This window comes from Populus trichocarpa, chromosome 18 (genome assembly GCF_000002775.5).
Source record: "Populus trichocarpa isolate Nisqually-1 chromosome 18, P.trichocarpa_v4.1, whole genome shotgun sequence".
NCBI lineage: Eukaryota > Viridiplantae > Streptophyta > Magnoliopsida > Malpighiales > Salicaceae > Populus > Populus trichocarpa.
This window is the reverse complement of record NC_037302.2, coordinates 15,350,581-15,373,997: the sequence shown is the minus strand read 5'-3', so window position 1 is coordinate 15,373,997 and position 23,417 is coordinate 15,350,581. Positions and strand designations below refer to the sequence as shown.

Here is a 23,417-nt window from a genome sequence, read left to right as displayed (position 1 = left end):
GTAGACGTGAGTCAAAGCAAGTTGCTTTTCACCTTTAATTTTGCTATTTTGAAAAAAACTATACAACCAACCCCAATTTTGAAGCTCTGAAAAAGGCTCATCGAAAAAGGAAGCACAAGAATATTAAGAGTGAAAATTCTAAATACTCACCTATCAAGCTAACCTACCCTGAGTTTTCAGGATTGCCTTCTGAACAGGGATTCTAAAAACGAGGAAAAGGAAGCTATGATTTCAATTAAGTGTTTAATGTTGAAAACTTAGCAATATAATCTTTATTTAATTGTTAGATTTAATTAATTTTGTGTCAAAAAGATTAAAATTTTTGGGTTATTGTATGTGTTTTTGCACATGCTTTACTTTTTATGGACAAAACCTATCCTCAATAACAAGTGATCGCTGGTCAGAGACGTCTGAATCTCAGAATTTGGAGGAAGTGATAGCCTAATAGCCATGATCAATAAGCACAAGTTTTGAGCAGCAAATATTAGCTTCTCTTTGGGAATTAATAGCGTTACATAAACAAAAGCAAAGTAGCATTTAATTACAATATCAGAATAGAAAAAACATAAAAACAAAAAACAAAAAACAAAAACATAAAATAAATATATATTTTACTATAGGTTTTTAATAAATTTCTATATTTTTAAAATAAAAAATACAAGGAAATATATCCCATTTATCTTCCTTATCTCTTTCTACTGCAAAACAATAACCAAACATTAGCCAAGAAATTCCCTTTTTTCTTCCATGATGAAGAGATAAGAAATAGGCTTTATTCAAATTAAAGATCGATGGTCATTGGCTCTCGTGATGTAGGAACTGCAAGAAATTGTAATTAAGATGTTAAAGACCAGAATTGATATAGAGCTGCAAGAAATTTAAAACAATAAGAAGACGAGATCATATCCTGTGTCAAAGTCTTCGACACATTCCACTAAAAAATATATAGTCCTTAAAACAAAACACTGCCATTCCTTTAGTTAAGAAAATATACCGTTCCTAAGCACTCTTGTCAATGAAACTAATTTTTAATTAATTTGGAAAATACCACACATAATAAAAAAATAAAAGGCAGAAGACACATCTTAATTGGATTATCTTTCTTCTGTCGAGCATATACATACTCCACAGTCGAATAAAAGCATTGCCAGACAGCACCAACCAATCCAAAATACTCAGTAATAGTGCCAACAGGCTCTCAAGGTGCGGAAGTACTGGTCGATGGGCGATGGAAACAGGGCAACAGGTCCATTATTTCCTTTCGTGCCATGTAAATGAGTTCAGCAGTAGCAAGAAGCAAAGCTACAAATGCCAACACCATGCCAATTGGTGCATAACCCAGCTGGTCAAAAACTGCAGATGCAAACTCTAGAATTAAGTTTGTCATCAGCAAAGTCCATCCTGATATTATTTTTATCCAATTTCTTCTTTGGACCTGTACATACAAATAAATATTAAATGAAAAATGAACTTTGAAGTAATCTTCAGAAAAGAGACTCCCTAGCAATCTAAAATAAAAATTGTCCACTTGTCGTGTTTTTATATGTTTTTATATAAAAATTTCGTATTGACATCAATTGCAATAGTGACCTCGTTATTTCTTGAGCCTGCTACAGTTTTACGTTTTCTTCCTGGACGGCCATCAATTGCTGGAAGGGCTGCGTCTTGGACATCTTGAGGCACTTGTCCACAAATTTTAACACCACGGCCTGTCACTCCTGCTAAATGCAATTTGATCCTCGAAATGGAAGTACCGTTGCCAAATAAATGCCTACAAAACTTACACCTCATGCGACCATCATCCATCTTTTCAACATATTCCCCAAAAGATCTGTCAACATGATGCGAAACTGGATCATTCTGTCGAAGCATTTTGATCAGTGGCTCTGTAGAAAAGAAAAAAAAGATTTGTCAACATGATGCCAAAATGGATCGATCGGGGTCAAAATATTGAATGAAAATTAATGGAAGTTACAGTAATTGTAAAAGGGAAGGTTGAAACTGAAATAAAAAATTAAAAACAGTAAAGAAATGAAAAAGAAAAAACAATGAATTCAAGGATTATAGAAACTGAGAAAGACAAATTTTGTTTAGTTTTGGAACTATAGAAAATGATCCTAACTCCAAAGCTTCTCAATAAAATTTCTACAACTTGTTTTTCACTTAAAAGATCCAAACAATAATAACATGTGAAGAACAAAAAATTAAATAATATACCTGGATTCATGATGTTCTTCAAGTGCTGGCTTGCTGGGGCAGTATTCAGAAGAAGATGAACAAGAAGCACAGATCAGAGAAGAATATAGGTTAAGCTAGTTCATTCTGATGAGACGTGGAAAGGAAAATAATTGTATTGTTTGACAAGAAAGAAGTTGCTAGGAAGGAAGGAACAACTTTACGGATAGTTCATAGTTCCTTTTAATTTTATTTTATATAATTAAAAACTTCAACAAAAGAAGGAGAAGCCAATTATTGAACTTCAGTGAGTTAACGTGTGGACCCACCCAGTGTTCAATCTTTAAAACATTGTTAATCAAGTTGACCGAGTCGATTGAATCATATTACCAGAAAGGTTTAGGAAATCAGGAAATCAAATTAAGTTATACTGAGAGAGATCAAGTGGAAGAGAATGTTAAGAGTAGCTCTAGCTATTAGAGTCATTGCGATTCGCGAGCAACTTTACCAATGTAAAATCGTGTTTTTCCTTTGGAGAAGTCAAAGGAAGCTACAACTTTAGCAAAGGGAAGCTGCAGGCTGTGTTCCAACTTGTTTTTTATAGTCTGTCACTAACAGCTGACCTGGCCCAGACTAGGAAGGTGCTCTTGTATTGCATTGCTAGTTTTTTGTTATTACTATAAATATATATAATAAAATATTTTTAATTTTTATAAAGAATAATTATCGTCACGTTTTTTGTTATTTAAATCCTTAATAATTTAGTTCTTTCATCAATTCTATATGTTTTCTTTATTTATTTTTTGAGAAATTAGAAAAAGAAAAAAAATAGAAGGAAGTGAGATTTTGAGAAAAAATAATAATATTAAATTGAAGATGGTCACCATTGGTCATTGGCCAATCATTGCTTTTATAATCTCTTAAATGATAAGGACTAATTAGTTATTGATTATACTATAAGGATTAATTATGTAATGTGTACAAACTATAAGGACTATAATTGCTTTAAACCTCAAGCTTTGGGTGCTTTGTTTATGTTGTCTCAAATTCGTTACTGCGATCAATACTTGTCAGCATGATGCCAAAATGGTCAAAATATTGAATGAAAATTAATGGAAGTTGCATTAATTGTAAAAGGGAAGGTTGAAACTGAAATAAAAAAAAATTAAAAACAGTAAAGAAATGAAAAAGAAAAAACAATGAATTTCAGGATTATAGAAACTGAGAAAGACAAATTTAATTAGTTTTGGGAACTATAGAATTAGCTCCTGCACCAGGCTGCACTACTCCTCCAGTCCCATTCTCTGTATCATCCTCCATTAACATTGCTTGAACTTGAACTTGCTATGCCTTTATGTCTTTTGTTGCGACCTATATAAAAAATCAAAAATAAAAACTGACTGCGTGACCTTCTGCGGTTGTGGTTTCTGACAGCGAGACCACCGGAATACATCAATAATAACATTATCACAGTCGTGCTTCTCACCGTTTGAGGAATGTGGGTGGTGACTCTGGAACTTATCTGTCTCTTCATGCACCTGAGTGAGAAGCCTGTGTCACTTTCCCATTTTCTCTCCTGTAAAACAGAGCTCGTATCTTCACATAAGAAATCAAAAATTCAGAATCAGAACATCACTAAGAATTCACCAGATGAACTTCATGATTTCAATACCTCAGACTTGAACAAAAAAAAAGCCCGTTTACTAAATATTTTACATATATAAAAAAATATAATTTTGTTTTCTATGCATGAGCAAACAAGAAAACAAATAATGCCTGAAATTACAGAAGTCATCATCAAGAAATTCTGTGGCAACTTATAGCAGGTTATAGAAATAAATGAAAATCATACAATACAGAAGCTAAAGCAATTTTACTATTAAGACAAAAAAGCAAGTTATAGAAAGAAATGAAAACCATACAATACTGAAGCTAAAGCAATTTTACTATAAGACAATAAAATGTGCCTCCAAAACCTACGTGCAGTATCAAGTTAGAAAGCACAAAAGAGAAAAAAAAGAGGGATACCTGCATGAATGTGTTTCTAAATACAGAACTTCCCCCTTCTTCAAACGTTCTGAAGTATAGAGAGGCTTTTTCAGACCCTTGTCAGCAACAATACTAATGCTGTATTTTATCCTGATATATGCAGGCATCAAAATTGAAACATTAATCATTTTACTAACATATAAGTCAAGAAATATGAGAGTTAATGGACAACAGCAGCGACAAGAAAATTGGAAAAGTGCAAACACCTTGCAAGGCAATGAAAATTATGTTGGGTTGGTTGCCATTAATGTGCAACAACCATTGACAATTGCAGCAGCTGCAGCTGGAGTTGCACCAACCATGTGCACCCATCCAAGATGTCAAAGGTTGGCAGCCACCATTGTTGAAGAAGAGCTGGAGTTGGCAGCCACCTTTGTTGAAGAAGTGTTGGAGCTGGTGGCACTATTCTTGCCTATAAATAGGCAGCAAGAGAGTAGAGCAAACTGAGAAGAGAGTGTGTGAGAATGTGAAGAGAATAGAGTGAAAGTAGAGAGCTGCAATGGCAGCAGCCTTGCTGCCATTGCAGCAGCTGCAAGTGCAGCAATGAGAGCTGGGAGTAGAGTTTGAGTGAAGTGATCCTCCTCCTCCATGTATATCCTTTCTCTAATCTCTAATAAAATGGACTCTCTCCCGTGGATGTAGGCGGTTTTGCCGAACCACGTAAAATATTGTAGCAGTGTGCTTCTAGCCTCCTATGAGCAACTATCAGTACACCCCCGGTCCGCGCATGGGGGAGCCGGAATCCCCAACAATTGGTATCAGAGCTGATGGTTTAAAGGGGTGTTTGATTTTGCTCAAAAATGAAAGTTGTCAAACTTGTGTTTTGACCATACCACTGTGTAGAGGAGGAAGAGACGGAGCCACTGGTGAAAACGGCGTCAAAATCGGACGTCGGACATGGCCGCACTCTCCATCACTCTCCGGCAAGGCGTCTACCCACGCGCGCAGACGCGCCCACGCGTCTTCTTCGCCCGGATGAGTTGACCCGACCCGAATACCAGTTGACCCGACCCATGTGACTGACCCGGATATGAATGACATCAGCATGACATAAAAGTGACGTCAGCATGAATAGTAGACATGCCAGGGATGACATTAGCATGATGTAATTGTGACATCATCATGTACAGTAGCATGGCCATGATGACATCAGCATGATGTAATGGAGATGTCAGCATGCACAGTCAGCATGGCATGTCAGCGTCCAGTCAGCAGACACGTCATCACAGTGGGACCCACCGGCCACGTCACTAGCCGCGAGCCAAGCGGGGCCGAGCCGAGTTGAGCCGAGCCGTTTTGTAGCCGAGCCGAGGGTTAGGATTCTGTGAAGCGGAGTCTACGTGCAACCGGATCTGAGATTGAATCTGAGCCGTTGATCAGGCCAGAATTGTTTTGATCAAATCTTATCCGTCTGAAATGCGATTTGGACGATTTCAGACTTGTTTCCAGCTAATTTGATCGTTCCGGATGCAATGATACGGTCCGATCTTTGAGATTTGAGACAAATAATGGCGGTGGTGAATTAACAAAAGAGATTGCCCGATCAGGAGGCATCTAAAGGTCATCATGGTGGTCAATGGAGATGAAGAAGAAGAAGGTGCACATGTTTACCCAATTATATGTGCAACTACTAAATGGGGAGAAATTTTAATTGCCTTGAAGGGAAGGCAAAATTGGGACACTCTGGACACTCGATCAAGTGGATAATTTGAGGTGAAGAGTGAAAACTGATGAAGACCAATCTTGACGAATCTAAGCACTGGTAGTCTCGCCAGATGTTGAGAAATCATGTATTAAACCAGTATATTCCAGATCACTTGTAAAGGAAAGCCGGGACAAAGCTAGCAAATGGTTGTATATACGGAAAGACAGTACGATGGATAGATATGGCCTAAGAAGTTCTGTCTAGGAGATTGGGTTTTAAGCGGGACCAGTGTGACCCCTCCAATCTTTCCTGGGAACTTGCTTAGTGGAAGGATTATCCATACGGTACTATTTTCGTATATATAGCAGTTTGTAATGAAACAGTTGAAGGCTAGCAGGATGACGGCACAAGGGAACAGTTGGGTTCCGTATGATCAAGGATCTGATGAAGTGGTGATTTCTTCAAAGAAGTTAGATTCGGTGACTGTGATTTCTCGAAGGGAGAATTGATGAAGACCCTGATAATGGAAGAGAAATACAGCAAGGGGATAAAGATTGGCACCCTATTTTTGACTTGGACAGGTGTTGTGACAGGATGAGCTGCTGTCAAACATAAGCAAGGAATAGGGAGAAATCTAGAGAGCAAAAATTGCACGAGGGCACACGGAGATTGTGCAGAGGTACCTGTAAGATCCAACGAGGTACTGTAATGAGACAACAGGTGCAAGGAGAAGAAGTGTTCCCAGATGAAGCTCAGAGCAGAGACTGTTAAAGTTTGTACAACAGGAAGTCTCTTGTGCTCTTAATGAAGACAATAGGCGAAGACCTTTCCAATGCATGCAAGGATGGAAAGAGAGCTGTTGCAGAGGCACCTAATTGAGGGGGTGCAAATGCCTGTGATACAAGGCAACCGCCTATGATGAAAGGCGAAGACACCAAAGAGAGTTGGTGTAGGTGGAGCTGTCACGCAGAAAGGCACAGAAGCTCCAAACATAGAAATCGAGGTGGAGGATTGCGAGGAGTATACCACAACTTTCTCTTTCTATGTAGTCAGTGGCAGTAATCTCTCCCATAGTGCACATGGTGGTAGAGACTTTTGGAGCCACTTTGAAGCATCTCAGCTGAAGGAGGATGCGGCCACCTATGAAAGGTGAAGACACCTTAGATGGAAGGTGTGTGAGGGCCATGATAGGAGCCCGGATCAGACCGCCCCATGACAACGGGCGAAGACACCTTAGAGAAGGTGTGAGGGCCGTGGTAGAAGCCCCAGTTCAGACCGCCGCATGGCGACGAGCGGAGACACCTAAGGAGAAGATGTGTGGGCCACGATATGAGCCCAGTTCAGAACAACCCCAAAGCCAATGTGATGGCTAGATATGAGTGGACATGTGTATAGCCAATGAAGTGGCTATGATGAGTATGGAGACAGATGCAGGATTGACTTTCATGGATATTGCCCCCATGCTAAAGATCAATGAGCTAGAAGACATTTGCCTTGGATAATAAGTGTGTGACTTGTGGAGCATTAAGACGCGGCTGCTATGAAGGAGCAGAGGGCATGCGCAGGTTCCCGAAACAAGTTGACTCTTGTCAAGGTGGTGAGCTCAGTGAAGGCATTGTAATACTCAGTATCAAGACATATATGGATCAACCTTTAATGGGTTGCCCCCATAGGTGAAGGTGGAGAGCTACCTGGACTCTTGAGACTAAGAGCGAGAGACTCACGGAGAAGTAAGGCGTGGTTCCTAGGGTGGAACAGAGGGCAGGCGCAACTCCTGTATGAGTAGACTCTTGGAAGAGTGGTGAGCTCGTGATCATATTGAGATACTCAGATAATGACTGTCGCACTTGGAAATAGAAATTTTCGTTTGAGGGGGTGTTGTAAGCCTTGATGTGAGGCTTGATGATTCATTCCGGACCGAGCATGGTTGATACGCTCGAAGGGGAATGTTGTGTCCCAGAGACAAGCGTTAACACTCTTCAGATGAGATGTGGCAGACCATCTGGTTGTAGTGATCCTTTTGTGTGAGAAAAGGTGTGCTTTGGTGACTCTGGTGATTGAAAGGTTTGGCGAGTACCTATAAACTTGGTCACAGACGCTCTCGGAATGGTAAGCTTGGAAGAGCTGCAGGATGCAAGCCTGTGCTGAAGAAGCAAGAGGACAGTTGCCCCACATGAATGGCAAAGGGGGTGATTGTTGGGTTGGTTGCCATTAATGTGCAACAACCATTGACAATTGCAGCAGCTGCAGCTGGAGTTGCACCAACCATGTGCACCCATCCAAGATGTCAAAGGTTGGCAGCCACCATTGTTGAAGAAGAGCTGGAGTTGGCAGCCACCTTTGTTGAAGAAGTGTTGGAGCTGGTGGCACCATTCTTGCCTATAAATAGGCAGCAAGAGAGTAGAGCAAACTGAGAAGAGAGTGTGTGAGAATGTGAAGAGAATAGAGTGAAAGTAGAGAGCTGCAATGGCAGCAGCCTTGCTGCCATTGCAGCAGCTGCAAGTGCAGCAATGAGAGCTGGGAGTAGAGTTTGAGTGAAGTGATCCTCCTCCTCCATGTATATCCTTTCTCTAATCTCTAATAAAATGGACTCTCTCCCGTGGATGTAGGCGGTTTTGCCGAACCACGTAAAATATTGTAGCAGTGTGCTTCTAGCCTTCTATGAGCAACTATCAGTACACCCCCGGTCCGCGCATGGGGGAGCCGGAATCCCCAACAAATTAGTGCCCTCATAGATAAACAAAAAAGATAAACACTTAATGAACTATGTCATGGGAACATTCTAAACTCCAGTAAACTGTGTCATGGAAACATTCCAAACTTCAGATAAGCATGTCTATTGGTTGGAAACTGTGGAGAGTTTATCGAATGAACTGTTAGAACAACTATAATAGATCTGGGGTCGTGTAGTAAACTAATGTTACTACAGAAGTAGAAATAGAGGATATCTGTTAAGTGTTGCTAAGCAAAAAAACATAAAAAGCCTTTACAAACTTGGTAGCTATTAGTTTTGATAGACCAGAAAAATCCCATATAGAAAATAAGAATAATTCCCTAAAAGTCTATCAACTTCGAACCAATAAGATGAAACGATTACTGAAAGCACAGCAAAGATAACTGAATTTGTTAGGTGGAAATGTAATAAAATCTTTATGAGATCTAAGTTGAGATCTGAAAAATTGCAGCAATCATAGTTATCAAAAAGATCTAGAATCTACCAGGGCTCGTTGCAAAGGTTGCACTGTATTGTAACTACGCGTACAAATCTCTGTTGCCACAAAGCATTCTGAAAGAGAGAAGTCTCTGTTGCCACAAAGCATTCTGAAAGAGAGAAGTCATCATAACGTAAGTAGATCCAAATAACAGAAAAAAGTGCTTAGACAGACATAGTTTAGCCCTTTTTATTAGTAGCCAAAAACATACAATTATCAATGAAATAAGTGAAATAAGTGAAATCATAAATCATAAAAGACAAAGGACAAGAAGCATGTCTGTGATGCATATAGCAGTTGTTGTTGGTGGGAGAAACCACTGGTGGTGGCTTTGAAACACTCGGAGGGGATAAAACACACTGTTTTATTTCAAGAACAAAAGCTTACAAACACAAAAAGCTTAACAATACACGCCCTCTCTCTTTCTCTCTAGTGTTTCTCTCTATTCTCTCCACACAGAATAGCATAAGCTCAGCTTGCTATTTATACACGAATTCAAAACAAGAAAATTCAACCTTCAAGTGTGAAGGCGGCTGGCGGTTGTGGCGGCAAACAGCTGGTGGCTGGCGGCTGGCGGCTGGTGGCTGCCTTCCTTGACCTTCTAGATGGATTGAGTTTAATACAACAAATCTCCCCTTTAAACTCAATCGAGGGATGTCATGTCAAGCATGAACTTCATTCTGATAAATGTTTCCCTCTTCAATGGCTTTGTATTTTTGCACTTCTTCTTTTGCATTCTTCTTTGTCTTATAGACCCATTTGACACCTATTGCTTTCTTGCTTTCTGGTGGATAAGTCAGCTTCCAGGTATCATTCTTCTCAATGGCATGCATTTCTTTATCCATTGCTTCTATCTTCTCTTCTGTGATAGCTTTGTTGAAGCTAAGTGGGTCATTATCTGCAAAGAAACAAAATAGAGTTGTATCTTCGATGACTTGTGTGGCATCGTACAACTCGTCAAGATTTCTCATCCTTCTTGGTCCTTCTGACGAGGATGTTGCTGCTGGTGTTGATGATGATGCTCCTGGTGTGTTCCTCCTGTTGAATACAGGGAATCTGTGTACCGGACTTTGTGGTTCAGCTGCTGGTATAATCACCGGACTTTGTGGTTCAGCTGCTGGCACAATCGGTTCTTCGACAAGTACTGTTGGTACTTCTTCACCTTCAAGGATCAAATCAATGTTGATCCATCTGACTGCTTCTTTATTATCAGTCCATTCCCAAGATTTATCTTCTTCAAAGATAACATCTCTACTCATAATCACCTTCTTCGTGATGGGATTATACAGCTTGTATCCCATCCTTCTTTCACCATATCCCACAAAGATGTATCTCTCGCTTTTATCATCGAGTTTTCTCCTTCTTGCATCTGGGATCTTTGCATATGCCACACAACCAAATACTCGTAGATGAGTAACACTTGGTTTGTGACCACTCCATGCTTCTTCTGGAATGACTCCTTGCAAACTTCTGGTTGGGCAGCGATTCAGTAGATACACTGCACATGATACAGCTTCAGCCCAGTATTGCTTGGGCAACTTCTTTGCTTTGAGCAGACTTCTTGCCATGTCAAGAATCGTGCGATTCTTCCTTTCAGCTACACCATTCAGCTGTGGTGTATAAGCTGGTGTTGTCTGATGTCTGATGCCTTGTTGTGTACAATAGGCTTCAAAGTCATTTGCTGTATATTCTCCACCTTGATCAGATCTCACTGTTCTGATCATGTAGCCACTTTGCTTCTCCATAATTGCTTTAAAATCTTTAAAACAATTGAATACTTCTGACTTCCTCTTCAGAAAGTATATCCACGTCTTTCTACTAAAATCATCAATAAAAGAGAGAAAGTACCTATTTTGTCCAGTCGACATAGGCGTTATTGGGCCACACACATCTGTGTGTACTAACTCCAGTGGCCTCTTTGCTTTCCAGTTGACTTCTTTGGCAAAACTGGATCTGTGATGTTTGCTGAGGACACAATTTTCACAGACTTCATCTGGATGATCAATGTGAGGCAAACCTTTGACCATCTTCTTGCTTGCTAGCATCTTCAAACTCGTGAAATTCAGATGTCCAAGCCTCAGGTGCCAAAGCCATTCTTCACTGATGGTGATGGCACTCAAACACCTTGTTGCATCATACTGGATGTTCAAAGGAAACATCCTATTCTTGGACATTTTCACATAGGCCATTAATCTCCAATTGTTGTCTCTAATTGTCAGATGACAATTCTTCGAGTAAAAAGTATATCCTCTCTCCAAAAGTTGACCTAAGCTGATCAGGTTCTGCTTTATGGCTGGGACATAATAGACATTGGCGATGTAGCTGGAATCGTCGTTCTTCAACTTGATTGGGATGCTGCCTTTACCTTTGAATGGAATCTTTGTGGTATCTCCAAAAGTAACTAGACCTTGCTTGGTCTCATCTAGATCACTAAATAACTCTCGGTAGCCGCACATGTGATTGCTGGCTCCAGTATCTAGATACCATATATTTTCCTGTTTCTCGCCAAGTTCTTGTTGGACAAGAAATGCAGCTTCTCTGTCATCCTTCTCTGCATAGTTGGCTTGCTCACGTATCTCCAACGGAGCTTTCCTTCTGCATTCAGTGCTATAGTGCCCAAATTGATTGCAACTATAACATTGGATATTCCTCTTGTCACGGTTATTGTAATCGCCTCCTCTTCCTCTAGGAGTGAATGCTTGTTGTCCTCGACCTCCTCTGGTGGTGTTTCTACCACCTCTTCCTCTAAAGCTTGTATTCCAAGAACCTCTTCCTTGGAATTGCTGAAATCCTCCTCTGGATTGTTGACTTCTTGCTTGAGTGGTATATCCACTTGTTGAAGTCTCCCCTTGCTCATATCTGTCTTTGAGAGACAGCTTTGCTTGTAAGGCATGCTCGATGGCCTTATCTCCATTTCGCTTTACAATCTTCTGCTCATGAGCTTGCAAAGAACTCATAAGTTCATCCACTGTCAACTTGTCCACTTCTTTGGACTCTTCAATAGCGACAACAACAAAATCAAATTTTGGATCTAGGGATCTCAAAATTTTCTCAGTAATTCGAGAATCTATGATGGCTTCTCCATTTCTCCTCATCTGATTGACTATCACCATAATCCTTGTGTGATAATCAGAAATAGATTCTGAGGACTTCATTTGCAATAACTCAAATTCACCTCGCAAAGATTGAAGACGAATCTTCTTGATTCTGTCAGCACCTTTGTATTTTTGTTGGAGAGCCTCCCATATATCATGTGATGTTTCAGCGGAAGCTATGATCTCGAATGTATCTTCATCAAGACCTTGGTAGATGATGGTCTTTGCTTTGTTGTCCTTCTTTCTGTTGACTTTCAAGGCTTGCTTCTGTGCCTCTTGTAAAGCATCTTCTTCTTCTTTGGACTCTGGTTCATCATAACCATATTGTACAATCTCCAAACACTCTTGTGAACCAAGGAATGCCTTCAATCTGATGCACCAACTATCATAGTTGTCTTTGGTCAGCTTCGGGATGAGTGTTTGTGTACTTTCTGTAGTCATTTTGCTCTTGGAATGACTATATCTCCTTCTGGGAGTTGCATTTGGCACAACGGACACTGTAGATCGATCCGGAATGGTTGAAATAGTCGGGAACCGGTCTGACTTTGTAGAACTCAGGTCAGAAAATGGGTGAACCGGTCAAAAACCAATTCTGGGGTTGAACCGGGAATATTCTGTGGAATATTCTATCGGCTCGGCTTCGGCTAATAGCGGCTCGGCTTAGCGGCTAGGCTTGAAAAGGGAATATTCTCTGGAATATTCTGCGGCTCGGCTGGACGCTTGGATTGCGGCTCGGCTCGGCGCGGCTTAACGGCTCAAATATGGCGCGCGTGGACGTCACTCGTCTTCTTCCTCTGGCGCGCGTGGCTCACCCCGGTGTCCGATTGAGCTGATTTTTGCGGCAGTGAGTTCGTATGGATGAGCTCTACACGGTGGAATGATCAAAACTTGTTTATGACAACTTTGAAAATTCGGATATCTCCCAAAAACACTTCTGTTTTCTGACTAACGGGGCTCTGATACCAATTGTTGGTGGGAGAAACCACTGGTGGTGGCTTTGAAACACTCGGAGGGGATAAAACACACTGTTTTATTTCAAGAACAAAAGCTTACAAACACAAAAAGCTTAACAATACACGCCCTCTCTCTTTCTCTCTAGTGTTTCTCTCTATTCTCTCCACACAGAATAGCATAAGCTCAGCTTGCTATTTATACACAAATTCAAAACAAGAAAATTCAACCTTCAAGTGTGAAGGCGGCTGGCGGCTGTGGCGGCAAACAGCTAGTGGCTGGCGGCTGGCGGCTGGGCGGTTGGTGGCTGGGCGGTGACAGCTGGTGGCTGCCTTCCTTGACCTTCTAGATGGATTGAGTTTAATACAACAGTTGTAACTTGGCACTTGTGGGAACAGGTAGCACGAAACATACATTTAATTTGTGAGAACCAAACACAGTGAGTTTAAATAAGCAATGCAAATAATGGTGACCACCACCCAAAATATGAGGAGATAATGTGATTATGATTGGCCATACTCAGAATAATGTGATTATGATTGGCCATACTTAGAAATCTAATGGGTCATGTTTGTGCTTCCATTCCATATTTACTTAGGAATTTTGAAGTATTATGATTTCTTAGCAGCAAATCTGGTATATAGACCTGGATGAGAAATAACAATCCAAGGGATGAGACTTTTACAGAAGTACTACTACTGTGCACTTGATTGTCTGAAAGAGAGATCATCCTCTACAGGCAAGCAGGTCAATACTTGGCGCTGTGAGGATCATCTTTGCAATCCAGTTCGTTGTCGAGTTGAGTTATTTTACTTATTCAGCGTAGTTACAAAACTTTCAATTCCTTATTAAGGTGCATGGTTCGTATTAAGGATGATGCAGAAGTCAGCATCCTCGCAATTCAGGTTCACTCACTGTATAACAGTTAATTTCTGAGTTCCAGTAGTTTGATTCATCCATTCCAGTTCATACAAAACCTTTATTTCATCATAAAGGTGGCTCATATTAATTTGTATATAATAATATCTGAAAGTGGGAATCTGAAAAATAATTGAACAAAACATCCCTTTCAATTTTAAAAATAGACTATCCTTTTCTAAATCTTCAGTTGTTTTGATATGAATAATTAGTTAAACCTACTAGTCCTGATAATTAGCTAAATTATGTTGGCCCCTGTTGATTTAGACCCATCCTTCAAACAAGATGTATTACACATCAAGCAAGAAAAATCAAATAAGATTTATGCAGGGAAATCTTATCGGACCTCCTGTTACAATAATTAACAGTAAGAAGATTTACTTTTCTCATCTTACTTACAATTTCCTTTGTGCTAAATACATTTGAAAGCAAGTTGTGTTAATGCTAGATGAATGGAAATCCCAGAACTCTACCTCAGATGACCATTCTACTAATTGAGTAGAACATTTGCTCAATCAAAAACTGAAAACAGGATATAGTTACAACACACTGAGAAGTGAAGAGTAAGAGCATAAACTCAAAGGGTAATGGAAGAAAATGGCTATGTCATACCGAAGCTGCAGCACAGGTTATCATTTTGTCTCTTCAACAGCCACGGGAGCAAGAGCAGGTTCCACTGCTGATGTATGTGTAAGACAGGGCTCAAGATCAATGGTTCCAGCTCCTTTCTGAAATAAAAAAGAAATCAGAAATGACCATGATTGAAGGCATTTCTTGACTAGGATTTTGTAGGAAAAAGCAACAAAAAGAAAAGGCAGCAATAAATATTAGTGAAAAAGGTAGTAGCAATGTCGCTGTGACACCCTCGGACATTTCTGAAGGTTCTCAATAAATTTCAGAAAAATAGAGACTAAAAATACAATTGAGAAATTTTTCCCACCACCTTCATGATGCAGCAACGCTCAGCACGGTAACCACAACCAATTCAGATCCCAAGGCACGTGAACGAACATTATTTCTCAGCATAGAGGTGTAGCCTAAGGCACATGTCAAAGTTGTTGGTGGGAGAAACCACTGGTGGTGGCTTTGAAACACTCGGAGGGGATAAAACACAAAGTTGTATTTCAAGAACAGAAGCTTACAGAAGCAAAAATAAACACAAAAGCTTAATACACGCCCTCTCTCTTTCTCTCTAGTGTTTCTCTCTACTCTCTCCACACATAATAGCATAAGCTCAGCTTGCTATTTATACACGAATTCAAAACAAGATAATTCAACCTTCAAGTATGAAGGCGGCTGGCGGCCAATGGTGTGAAGGCGGCTGGCGGCTGGTCGGTCACAGCTGGTGGCTGGCTGGCCGGTGGTTGCCTTCCTTGACCTTCTAGATTGATTGAGTTTAATACAACAAATCTCCCCTTTGAACTCAATCGAGGGATGTCATGCCAAGCATGAACTTCATTCTAATAAATGTTTCCCTCTTCAATGGCTTTGTATTTTTGCACTTTTTCTTTTGCATTCTTCTTTGTCTTATAGACCCATTTGACACCTATTGCTTTCTTGCTTTCTGGTGGATAAGTCAGCTTCCAGGTATCATTCTTCTCAATGGCATGCATTTCTTCATCCATTGCTTCTATCTTCTCTTCTGTGATAGCTTTGTTGAAGCTAAGTGGGTCATTATCTGCAAAGAAACAAAACAAATCTGTATCTTCCATTACTTGAGTGGCATCGTACAGCTCTTCAAGATTTCTCATCCTTCTTGGTTCTTCTGACGAGGATGTTGCTGCTGGTGTTGATGATGATGCTCCTGGTGTGTTCCTCCTGTTGAATACAGGGAATCTGTGTACCGGACTTTGTGGTTCAGCTGTTGGTATAATCACCGGACTTTGTGGTTCAGCTGCTGGTACAATTGGTTCTTCGACAAGTACTGTTGGTACTTCTTCACCTTCAAGGATCAAATCAATGTTGATCCATCTGACTGCTTCTTTATTATCAGTCCATTCCCAAGATTTATCTTCTTCAAAGATAACATCTCTACTCATAATCACCTTCTTCGTGATGGGATTATACAGCTTGTATCCCATCCTTCTTTCACCATATCCCACAAAGATGCATCTCTCGCTTTTATCATCGAGTTTTCTCCTTCTTGCATCTGGGATCTTTGCATATGCCACACAACCAAAGACTCGTAGATGAGTAACACTTGGTTTGTGACCACTCCATGCTTCTTCTGGAGTGACTCCTTGCAAACTTCTGGTTGGGCAGCGATTCAGTAGATACACTGCACATGATACAGCTTCAGCCCAGTATTGCTTGGGCAACTTCTTTGCTTTGAGCAGACTTCTTGCCATGTCAAGAATCGTGCGATTCTTCCTTTCAGCTACACCATTCAGCTGTGGTGTATAAGCTGGTGTTGTCTGATGTCTGATGTCTTGTTGTGTACAATAGGCTTCAAAGTCATTTGCTGTATATTCTCCACCTTGATCAGATCTCACTGTTCTGATCATGTAGCCACTTTGCTTCTCCACAATTGCTTTAAAATCTTTAAAACAATTGAATACTTCTGACTTCCTCTTCAGAAAGTATATCCACGTCTTTCTACTAAAATCATCAATAAAAGTGAGGAAGTACCTATTATGTCCAGTCGACATAGGCGTAATTGGGCCACACACATCTGTGTGTACTAACTCCAGTGGCCTCTTTGCTTTCCAGTTGACTTCTTTGGCAAAACTGGATCTGTGATGTTTGCTGAGGACACAACTTTCACAGACTTCATCTGGATGATCAATGTGAGGCAAACCTTTGACCATCTTCTTGCTTGCTAGCATCTTCAAGCTCGTGAAATTCAGATGTCCAAGCCTCAGGTGCCAAAGCCATTCTTCACTGTTGGTGATGGCACTCAAACACCTTGCTGCATCATACTGGATGTTCAAAGGAAACATCCTATTCTTGGACATTTTCACATAAGCCATTAATCTCCAATTGTTGTCTCTAATTGTCAGATGACAATTCTTCGAGTAAAAAGTATATCCTCTCTCCAAAAGTTGACCTAAGCTGATCAGGTTCTGCTTTATGGCTGGGACATAATAGACATTGGCGATGTAGCTGGAATCGCCGTTCTTCAACTTAATTGGGATGCTGCCTTTACCTTTGAACGGAACCTTTGAGGTATCTCCAAAAGTAACTAGACCTTGCTTGGTCTCATCTAGATCACTAAATAACTCTCGGTAGCCACACATGTGATTGCTGGCTCCAGTATCTAGATACCATATATTTTCCTGTTTCTCGCCAAGTTCTTGTTGGACAAGAAATGCAGCTTCTTCTCTGTCATCCTTCTCTGCATAGTTGGCTTGCTCACGTATCTCCAACGGAGCTTTCCTTCTGCATTCAGTGCTATAGTGCCCAAATTGATTGCAACTATAACATTGGATATTCCTCTTGTCACGGTTATTGTAACCGCCTCCTCTTCCTCTAGGAGTGAATGCTTGTTGTCCTCTACCTCCTCTGGTGGTGTTTCTACCACCTCTTCCTCTAAAGCTTGTATTCCAAGAACCTCTTCCTTGGAATCTCTGGAATCCTCCTCTGGTTTGTTGACTTCCTGCTTGAGTGGTATATCCACTTGTTGAAGTCTCCCCTTGCTCATATCTCTCTTTGAGCGACAACTTTGCTTGTAAGGCATGCTCGATGGCCTTATCTCCATTTCGCTTTACAATCTTCTGCTCATGAGCTTGCAAAGAACTCATAAGTTCATCCACTGTCAACTTGTCCACTTCCTTGGACTCTTCAATGGCGACAACAACAAAATCAAATTTTGGATCTAGGGATCTCAAAATTTTCTCAGTAATTCGAGAATCGACGATGGCTTCTCCATTTCTCCTCATCTGATTGACTATCACCATAATCCTTGTGTGATAATCAGAAATAGATTCCGAGGACTTCATTTGCAATAACTCAAATTCACCTCGCAAAGATTGAAGACGAATCTTCTTGATTCTGTCAGCACCTTTGTATTTTTGTTGGAGAGCCTCCCATATGTCTTTTGATGTTTCAGCGGAAGCAATGATCTCGAACGTATCTTCATCAAGACCTTGGTAGATGATGGTCTTTGCTTTGTTGTCCTTCTTTCTGTTGACTTTCAGGGCTTGCTTCTGTGCCTCTTGTAAAGCATCTTCTTCTTCTTTAGACTCTGGTTCATCATAACCATAATGTACAATCTCCAAACACTCTTGTGAACCAAGAAATGCCTTTAATCTGATGCACCAACTATCATAGTTGTCTTTGGTCAGCTTCGGGATGAGTGTTTGTGTACTTTCTGTAGTCATTTTGCTCTTTTAATGACTATATCTCCTTCTGGGAGTTGAATTTGGCAAAACCGACACTTTAGATCGATCCGGAATGGTCGAAATAGTCGGGAACCGGTTTGACTTTGTAGAAATCAGGTCATAAAATGGGTGAACCGGTCACAAAACCAATTCTGGGCGTCGGGCGGTTCGCTGGGTTGAACCGGGAATATTCTGCGGAATATTCTATCGGCTCGGCTGCGGCTAATAGTGGCTCGGCTTAGCGGCTCGGCTTAACAAGGGAATATTCTCGGGAATATTCTTCGGCTCGGCTGGAGGCTTGGCTTGAGGCTCGGCGCGGCGCGGCTTAACCGGCTCCAATATGGCGCGCGTGTGGCTCAGGCGTCGTCTACCTCTGGGCGCGTGGCTGCGCGTGGTCAAACAGTGCAGAATCTTCAGGCGGCGCGTGTGGGCTACCTCCGTCTCCGATCAAGCTGATTTTTGCGGTAGTGAGTTCGTCTGGATGAGATCTACACTGTGGAATGATCAAAACTTGTTTATGACAACTTTGAAAATTCGGATATCTCCCAAAAACACTTCTGTTTTCTGACGAACGGGGCTCTGATACCAATTGTTGGTGGGAGAAACCACTGGTGGTGGCTTTGAAACACTCGGAGGGGATAAAACACAAAGTTGTATTTCAAGAACAGAAGCTTACAGAAGCAAAAATAAACACAAAAGCTTAATACACGCCCTCTCTCTTTCTCTCTAGTGTTTCTCTCTACTCTCTCCACACATAATAGCATAAGCTCAGCTTGCTATTTATACACGAATTCAAAACAAGATAATTCAACCTTCAAGTATGAAGGCGGCTGGCGGCCAATGGTGTGAAGGCGGCTGGCGGCTGGTCGGTCACAGCTGGTGGCTGGCTGGCCGGTGGTTGCCTTCCTTGACCTTCTAGATTGATTGAGTTTAATACAACAAATCTCCCCTTTGAACTCAATCGAGGGATGTCATGCCAAGCATGAACTTCATTCTAATAAATGTTTCCCTCTTCAATGGCTTTGTATTTTTGCACTTTTTCTTTTGCATTCTTCTTTGTCTTATAGACCCATTTGACACCTATTGCTTTCTTGCTTTCTGGTGGATAAGTCAGCTTCCAGGTATCATTCTTCTCAATGGCATGCATTTCTTCATCCATTGCTTCTATCTTCTCTTCTGTGATAGCTTTGTTGAAGCTAAGTGGGTCATTATCTGCAAAGAAACAAAACAAATCTGTATCTTCCATTACTTGAGTGGCATCGTACAGCTCTTCAAGATTTCTCATCCTTCTTGGTTCTTCTGACGAGGATGTTGCTGCTGGTGTTGATGATGATGCTCCTGGTGTGTTCCTCCTGTTGAATACAGGGAATCTGTGTACCGGACTTTGTGGTTCAGCTGTTGGTATAATCACCGGACTTTGTGGTTCAGCTGCTGGTACAATTGGTTCTTCGACAAGTACTGTTGGTACTTCTTCACCTTCAAGGATCAAATCAATGTTGATCCATCTGACTGCTTCTTTATTATCAGTCCATTCCCAAGATTTATCTTCTTCAAAGATAACATCTCTACTCATAATCACCTTCTTCGTGATGGGATTATACAGCTTGTATCCCATCCTTCTTTCACCATATCCCACAAAGATGCATCTCTCGCTTTTATCATCGAGTTTTCTCCTTCTTGCATCTGGGATCTTTGCATATGCCACACAACCAAAGACTCGTAGATGAGTAACACTTGGTTTGTGACCACTCCATGCTTCTTCTGGAGTGACTCCTTGCAAACTTCTGGTTGGGCAGCGATTCAGTAGATACACTGCACATGATACAGCTTCAGCCCAGTATTGCTTGGGCAACTTCTTTGCTTTGAGCAGACTTCTTGCCATGTCAAGAATCGTGCGATTCTTCCTTTCAGCTACACCATTCAGCTGTGGTGTATAAGCTGGTGTTGTCTGATGTCTGATGTCTTGTTGTGTACAATAGGCTTCAAAGTCATTTGCTGTATATTCTCCACCTTGATCAGATCTCACTGTTCTGATCATGTAGCCACTTTGCTTCTCCACAATTGCTTTAAAATCTTTAAAACAATTGAATACTTCTGACTTCCTCTTCAGAAAGTATATCCACGTCTTTCTACTAAAATCATCAATAAAAGTGAGGAAGTACCTATTATGTCCAGTCGACATAGGCGTAATTGGGCCACACACATCTGTGTGTACTAACTCCAGTGGCCTCTTTGCTTTCCAGTTGACTTCTTTGGCAAAACTGGATCTGTGATGTTTGCTGAGGACACAACTTTCACAGACTTCATCTGGATGATCAATGTGAGGCAAACCTTTGACCATCTTCTTGCTTGCTAGCATCTTCAAGCTCGTGAAATTCAGATGTCCAAGCCTCAGGTGCCAAAGCCATTCTTCACTGTTGGTGATGGCACTCAAACACCTTGCTGCATCATACTGGATGTTCAAAGGAAACATCCTATTCTTGGACATTTTCACATAAGCCATTAATCTCCAATTGTTGTCTCTAATTGTCAGATGACAATTCTTCGAGTAAAAAGTATATCCTCTCTCCAAAAGTTGACCTAAGCTGATCAGGTTCTGCTTTATGGCTGGGACATAATAGACATTGGCTTAACCGGCTCCAATATGGCGCGCGTGTGGCTCAGGCGTCGTCTACCTCTGGGCGCGTGGCTGCGCGTGGTCAAACAGTGCAGAATCTTCAGGCGGCGCGTGTGGGCTACCTCCGTCTCCGATCAAGCTGATTTTTGCGGTAGTGAGTTCGTCTGGATGAGATCTACACTGTGGAATGATCAAAACTTGTTTATGACAACTTTGAAAATTCGGATATCTCCCAAAAACACTTCTGTTTTCTGACGAACGGGGCTCTGATACCAATTGTTGGTGGGAGAAACCACTGGTGGTGGCTTTGAAACACTCGGAGGGGATAAAACACAAAGTTGTATTTCAAGAACAGAAGCTTACAGAAGCAAAAATAAACACAAAAGCTTAATACACGCCCTCTCTCTTTCTCTCTAGTGTTTCTCTCTACTCTCTCCACACATAATAGCATAAGCTCAGCTTGCTATTTATACACGAATTCAAAACAAGATAATTCAACCTTCAAGTATGAAGGCGGCTGGCGGCCAATGGTGTGAAGGCGGCTGGCGGCTGCGGCTGGTGGCTGGCGGCTGGTCGGTCACAGCTGGTGGCTGGCTGGCCGGTGGTTGCCTTCCTTGACCTTCTAGATTGATTGAGTTTAATACAACAAAAGTCACAGTGTTAAAAGCCCACACAAGTACAGCATAAATGGTAAGGACACACTTGTAGAAAGGCAATACTAGCAAGAAAAAGTTAAGCGCGTAAGTCATTTAAGTTTCTCATATAGCTATATACTATCAAAGGAAGTATTGTCATCTTGACATTTGACAAAAGAGCACAGTTCAAGCATGTCGGGTTTTTTATCTAGTTATCTTGTTTGGAGCGTGTCTTTGCATCCTTGGGATTCACTTGTGCAAATATGGATATGGATTGTGCATGACATTTATCCCAGCAAAATCAATTATACAAGGCTAATCTCACACACCATTTCAGAGTTGGCTAGGCTTCAACCAAAACCCAAACTACTCAGACCATATATATGATATCATTATTTTCACAAACTTTCAACATGATTTTCATGCTTTTGTTGCTTAAAGTGCGTTTTCAGAGGTAAAGCACTTTCAACCGCATCATTAGTGTATCTTCTCCATTCGGTTTTATTTAGAGCAGAACCTCATATGAGCTATTCTGTTCAGATCAATAATCAATTATAATTCTTAAGAAATGAATTGTCTTTACTTCCAAGACAAATCATAACATCTAAGAAATCATAGTAGAATAGATATTGTTTTCTTTTACAGAATCATCCTTCACTCATCAGCCATCATTCAAATGTAATTCTTGACGTAACAATCATTTCAATTCAACAAATCAATAGTGGCTAGCTTCAAGGGTGCCTCAAAATCCCAGAAACTAATTATAGACACGGGCATGTTTAATCATTTAATCACAATTTTAACTGTCAAAATCAATAAAAAGTTAATTAATCTTCCTAGCTATATGATCAATCATATGGTCTTAATTTCCAAAAGTACTCATCACAAGCTGAAATCAGATCACCCCAGATAACAAAACAGTCCAAAGAATTAAAAAGCAAAACACTTTGAAAGAAAGAAAGAAATGATCATCAAGGGTACCTGGTACAAGGGCTTGGGGAAGCCATAGAAGTCTGGTATCATTTCGATCAACAACATTAACAGTAGGTTCGGTCTCCCAGTGAGCAGAAATAACAAGAATGGAACTCGGTTTCTCTTTGTACACACTTTGTTGCCATGATTTAAAGAATTGTCTTGTTGGTGCGGTTTCATCAATAGCAAGTGTTGGAGCTCCATGTGAGAGATACAATGTTTCCATCAAAGCCATTTTTTATTTCGGTAAAAAAAAATCAAGAAAACAAAGGTGGTAAACAAGAAAGAAATTATTAGAACAAAACAGCGTCACCTTCTTTCCTTAAATATAATTAGTTGCTGCAAAAGATCGCAAGCGGAGATGACAAGTTGAGTTTTTGGATTAAGAAATGTTAAAGGGCAGCATGACAGTGGACTGGTAATTTCCTATGTGATTCTATTCTCTCTTATTCCTTGTGTTTAATTTGTGCTAATTTTCATTTGTGCAAGGGTGAGTTTGTTCATGAGATTCAGTCTAATTTTAAAGTATTTTTTAAACTTTTTTTTAATTAAATTAATATTTTTTATGTTATTAAATTATACATTGTATTGTATGTGGATATTGGGTGTCTTTGTGTTTTTCTATACTTTTTTATTATTATATTTATTCATTATCATGAAGTTCATTTGAATTTACATTCTTATCACCTTTGAGATTACAAGTATTTATTTATTTGTGCTTATAAATAGAAATATTGTTGAGAGAATAATAACCATACATATAACTACAAATTCATCTGAAATAATAGTGTTTTCTCTTCATCCCTTAATCTTTATTGTTCTTATATAT

The 23,417-nt window shown here is 40.4% G+C and overlaps 2 protein-coding genes across 3 annotated transcripts in view; both read right to left on the bottom strand.

Moving 5' to 3' along the window:
* Positions 1-23,417, bottom strand: part of LOC18110927 (uncharacterized) — a 93,235-nt gene that overhangs the window by 44,855 nt on the left and 24,963 nt on the right. The window lies entirely within an intron of this gene.
* LOC112325462 (uncharacterized) lies at positions 584-3,515 on the bottom strand. 2 transcript variants are annotated; one of them, XM_052449263.1, is made up of 3 exons: positions 3,450-3,515; positions 1,591-1,886; positions 584-1,435 (listed from the first exon to the last, which is right to left on the bottom strand). In XM_052449263.1, exons 1-3 carry the CDS (start codon positions 3,499-3,501, stop codon positions 1,199-1,201), a joined length of 585 nt encoding a protein of 194 aa, XP_052305223.1. In that variant the 5' UTR covers positions 3,502-3,515; the 3' UTR covers positions 584-1,198. The 2 variants fall into 2 exon arrangements, with proteins under 2 accessions (XP_052305223.1, XP_024447824.1); XM_024592056.2 differs by lacking the exon at positions 3,450-3,515 and adding an exon at positions 2,218-2,414.

Bases quoted from the DNA above. Each gene is read 5' to 3' on its own strand.
- LOC112325462 (XM_052449263.1), bottom strand. From the start codon at position 3,501: ATGTTAATGGAGGATGATACAGAGAATGGGACTGGAGGAGTAGTGCAG. The intron at 1,887-3,449 runs GTGCAGGAGCTA...TCTTTTCTACAG, and splicing joins TGGAGGAGTAGTGCAGCCTG to AGCCACTGATCAAAATGCTT. The intron at 1,436-1,590 runs GTCACTATTGCA...TTGTATGTACAG, and splicing joins CAGGCTCAAGAAATAACGAG to GTCCAAAGAAGAAATTGGAT.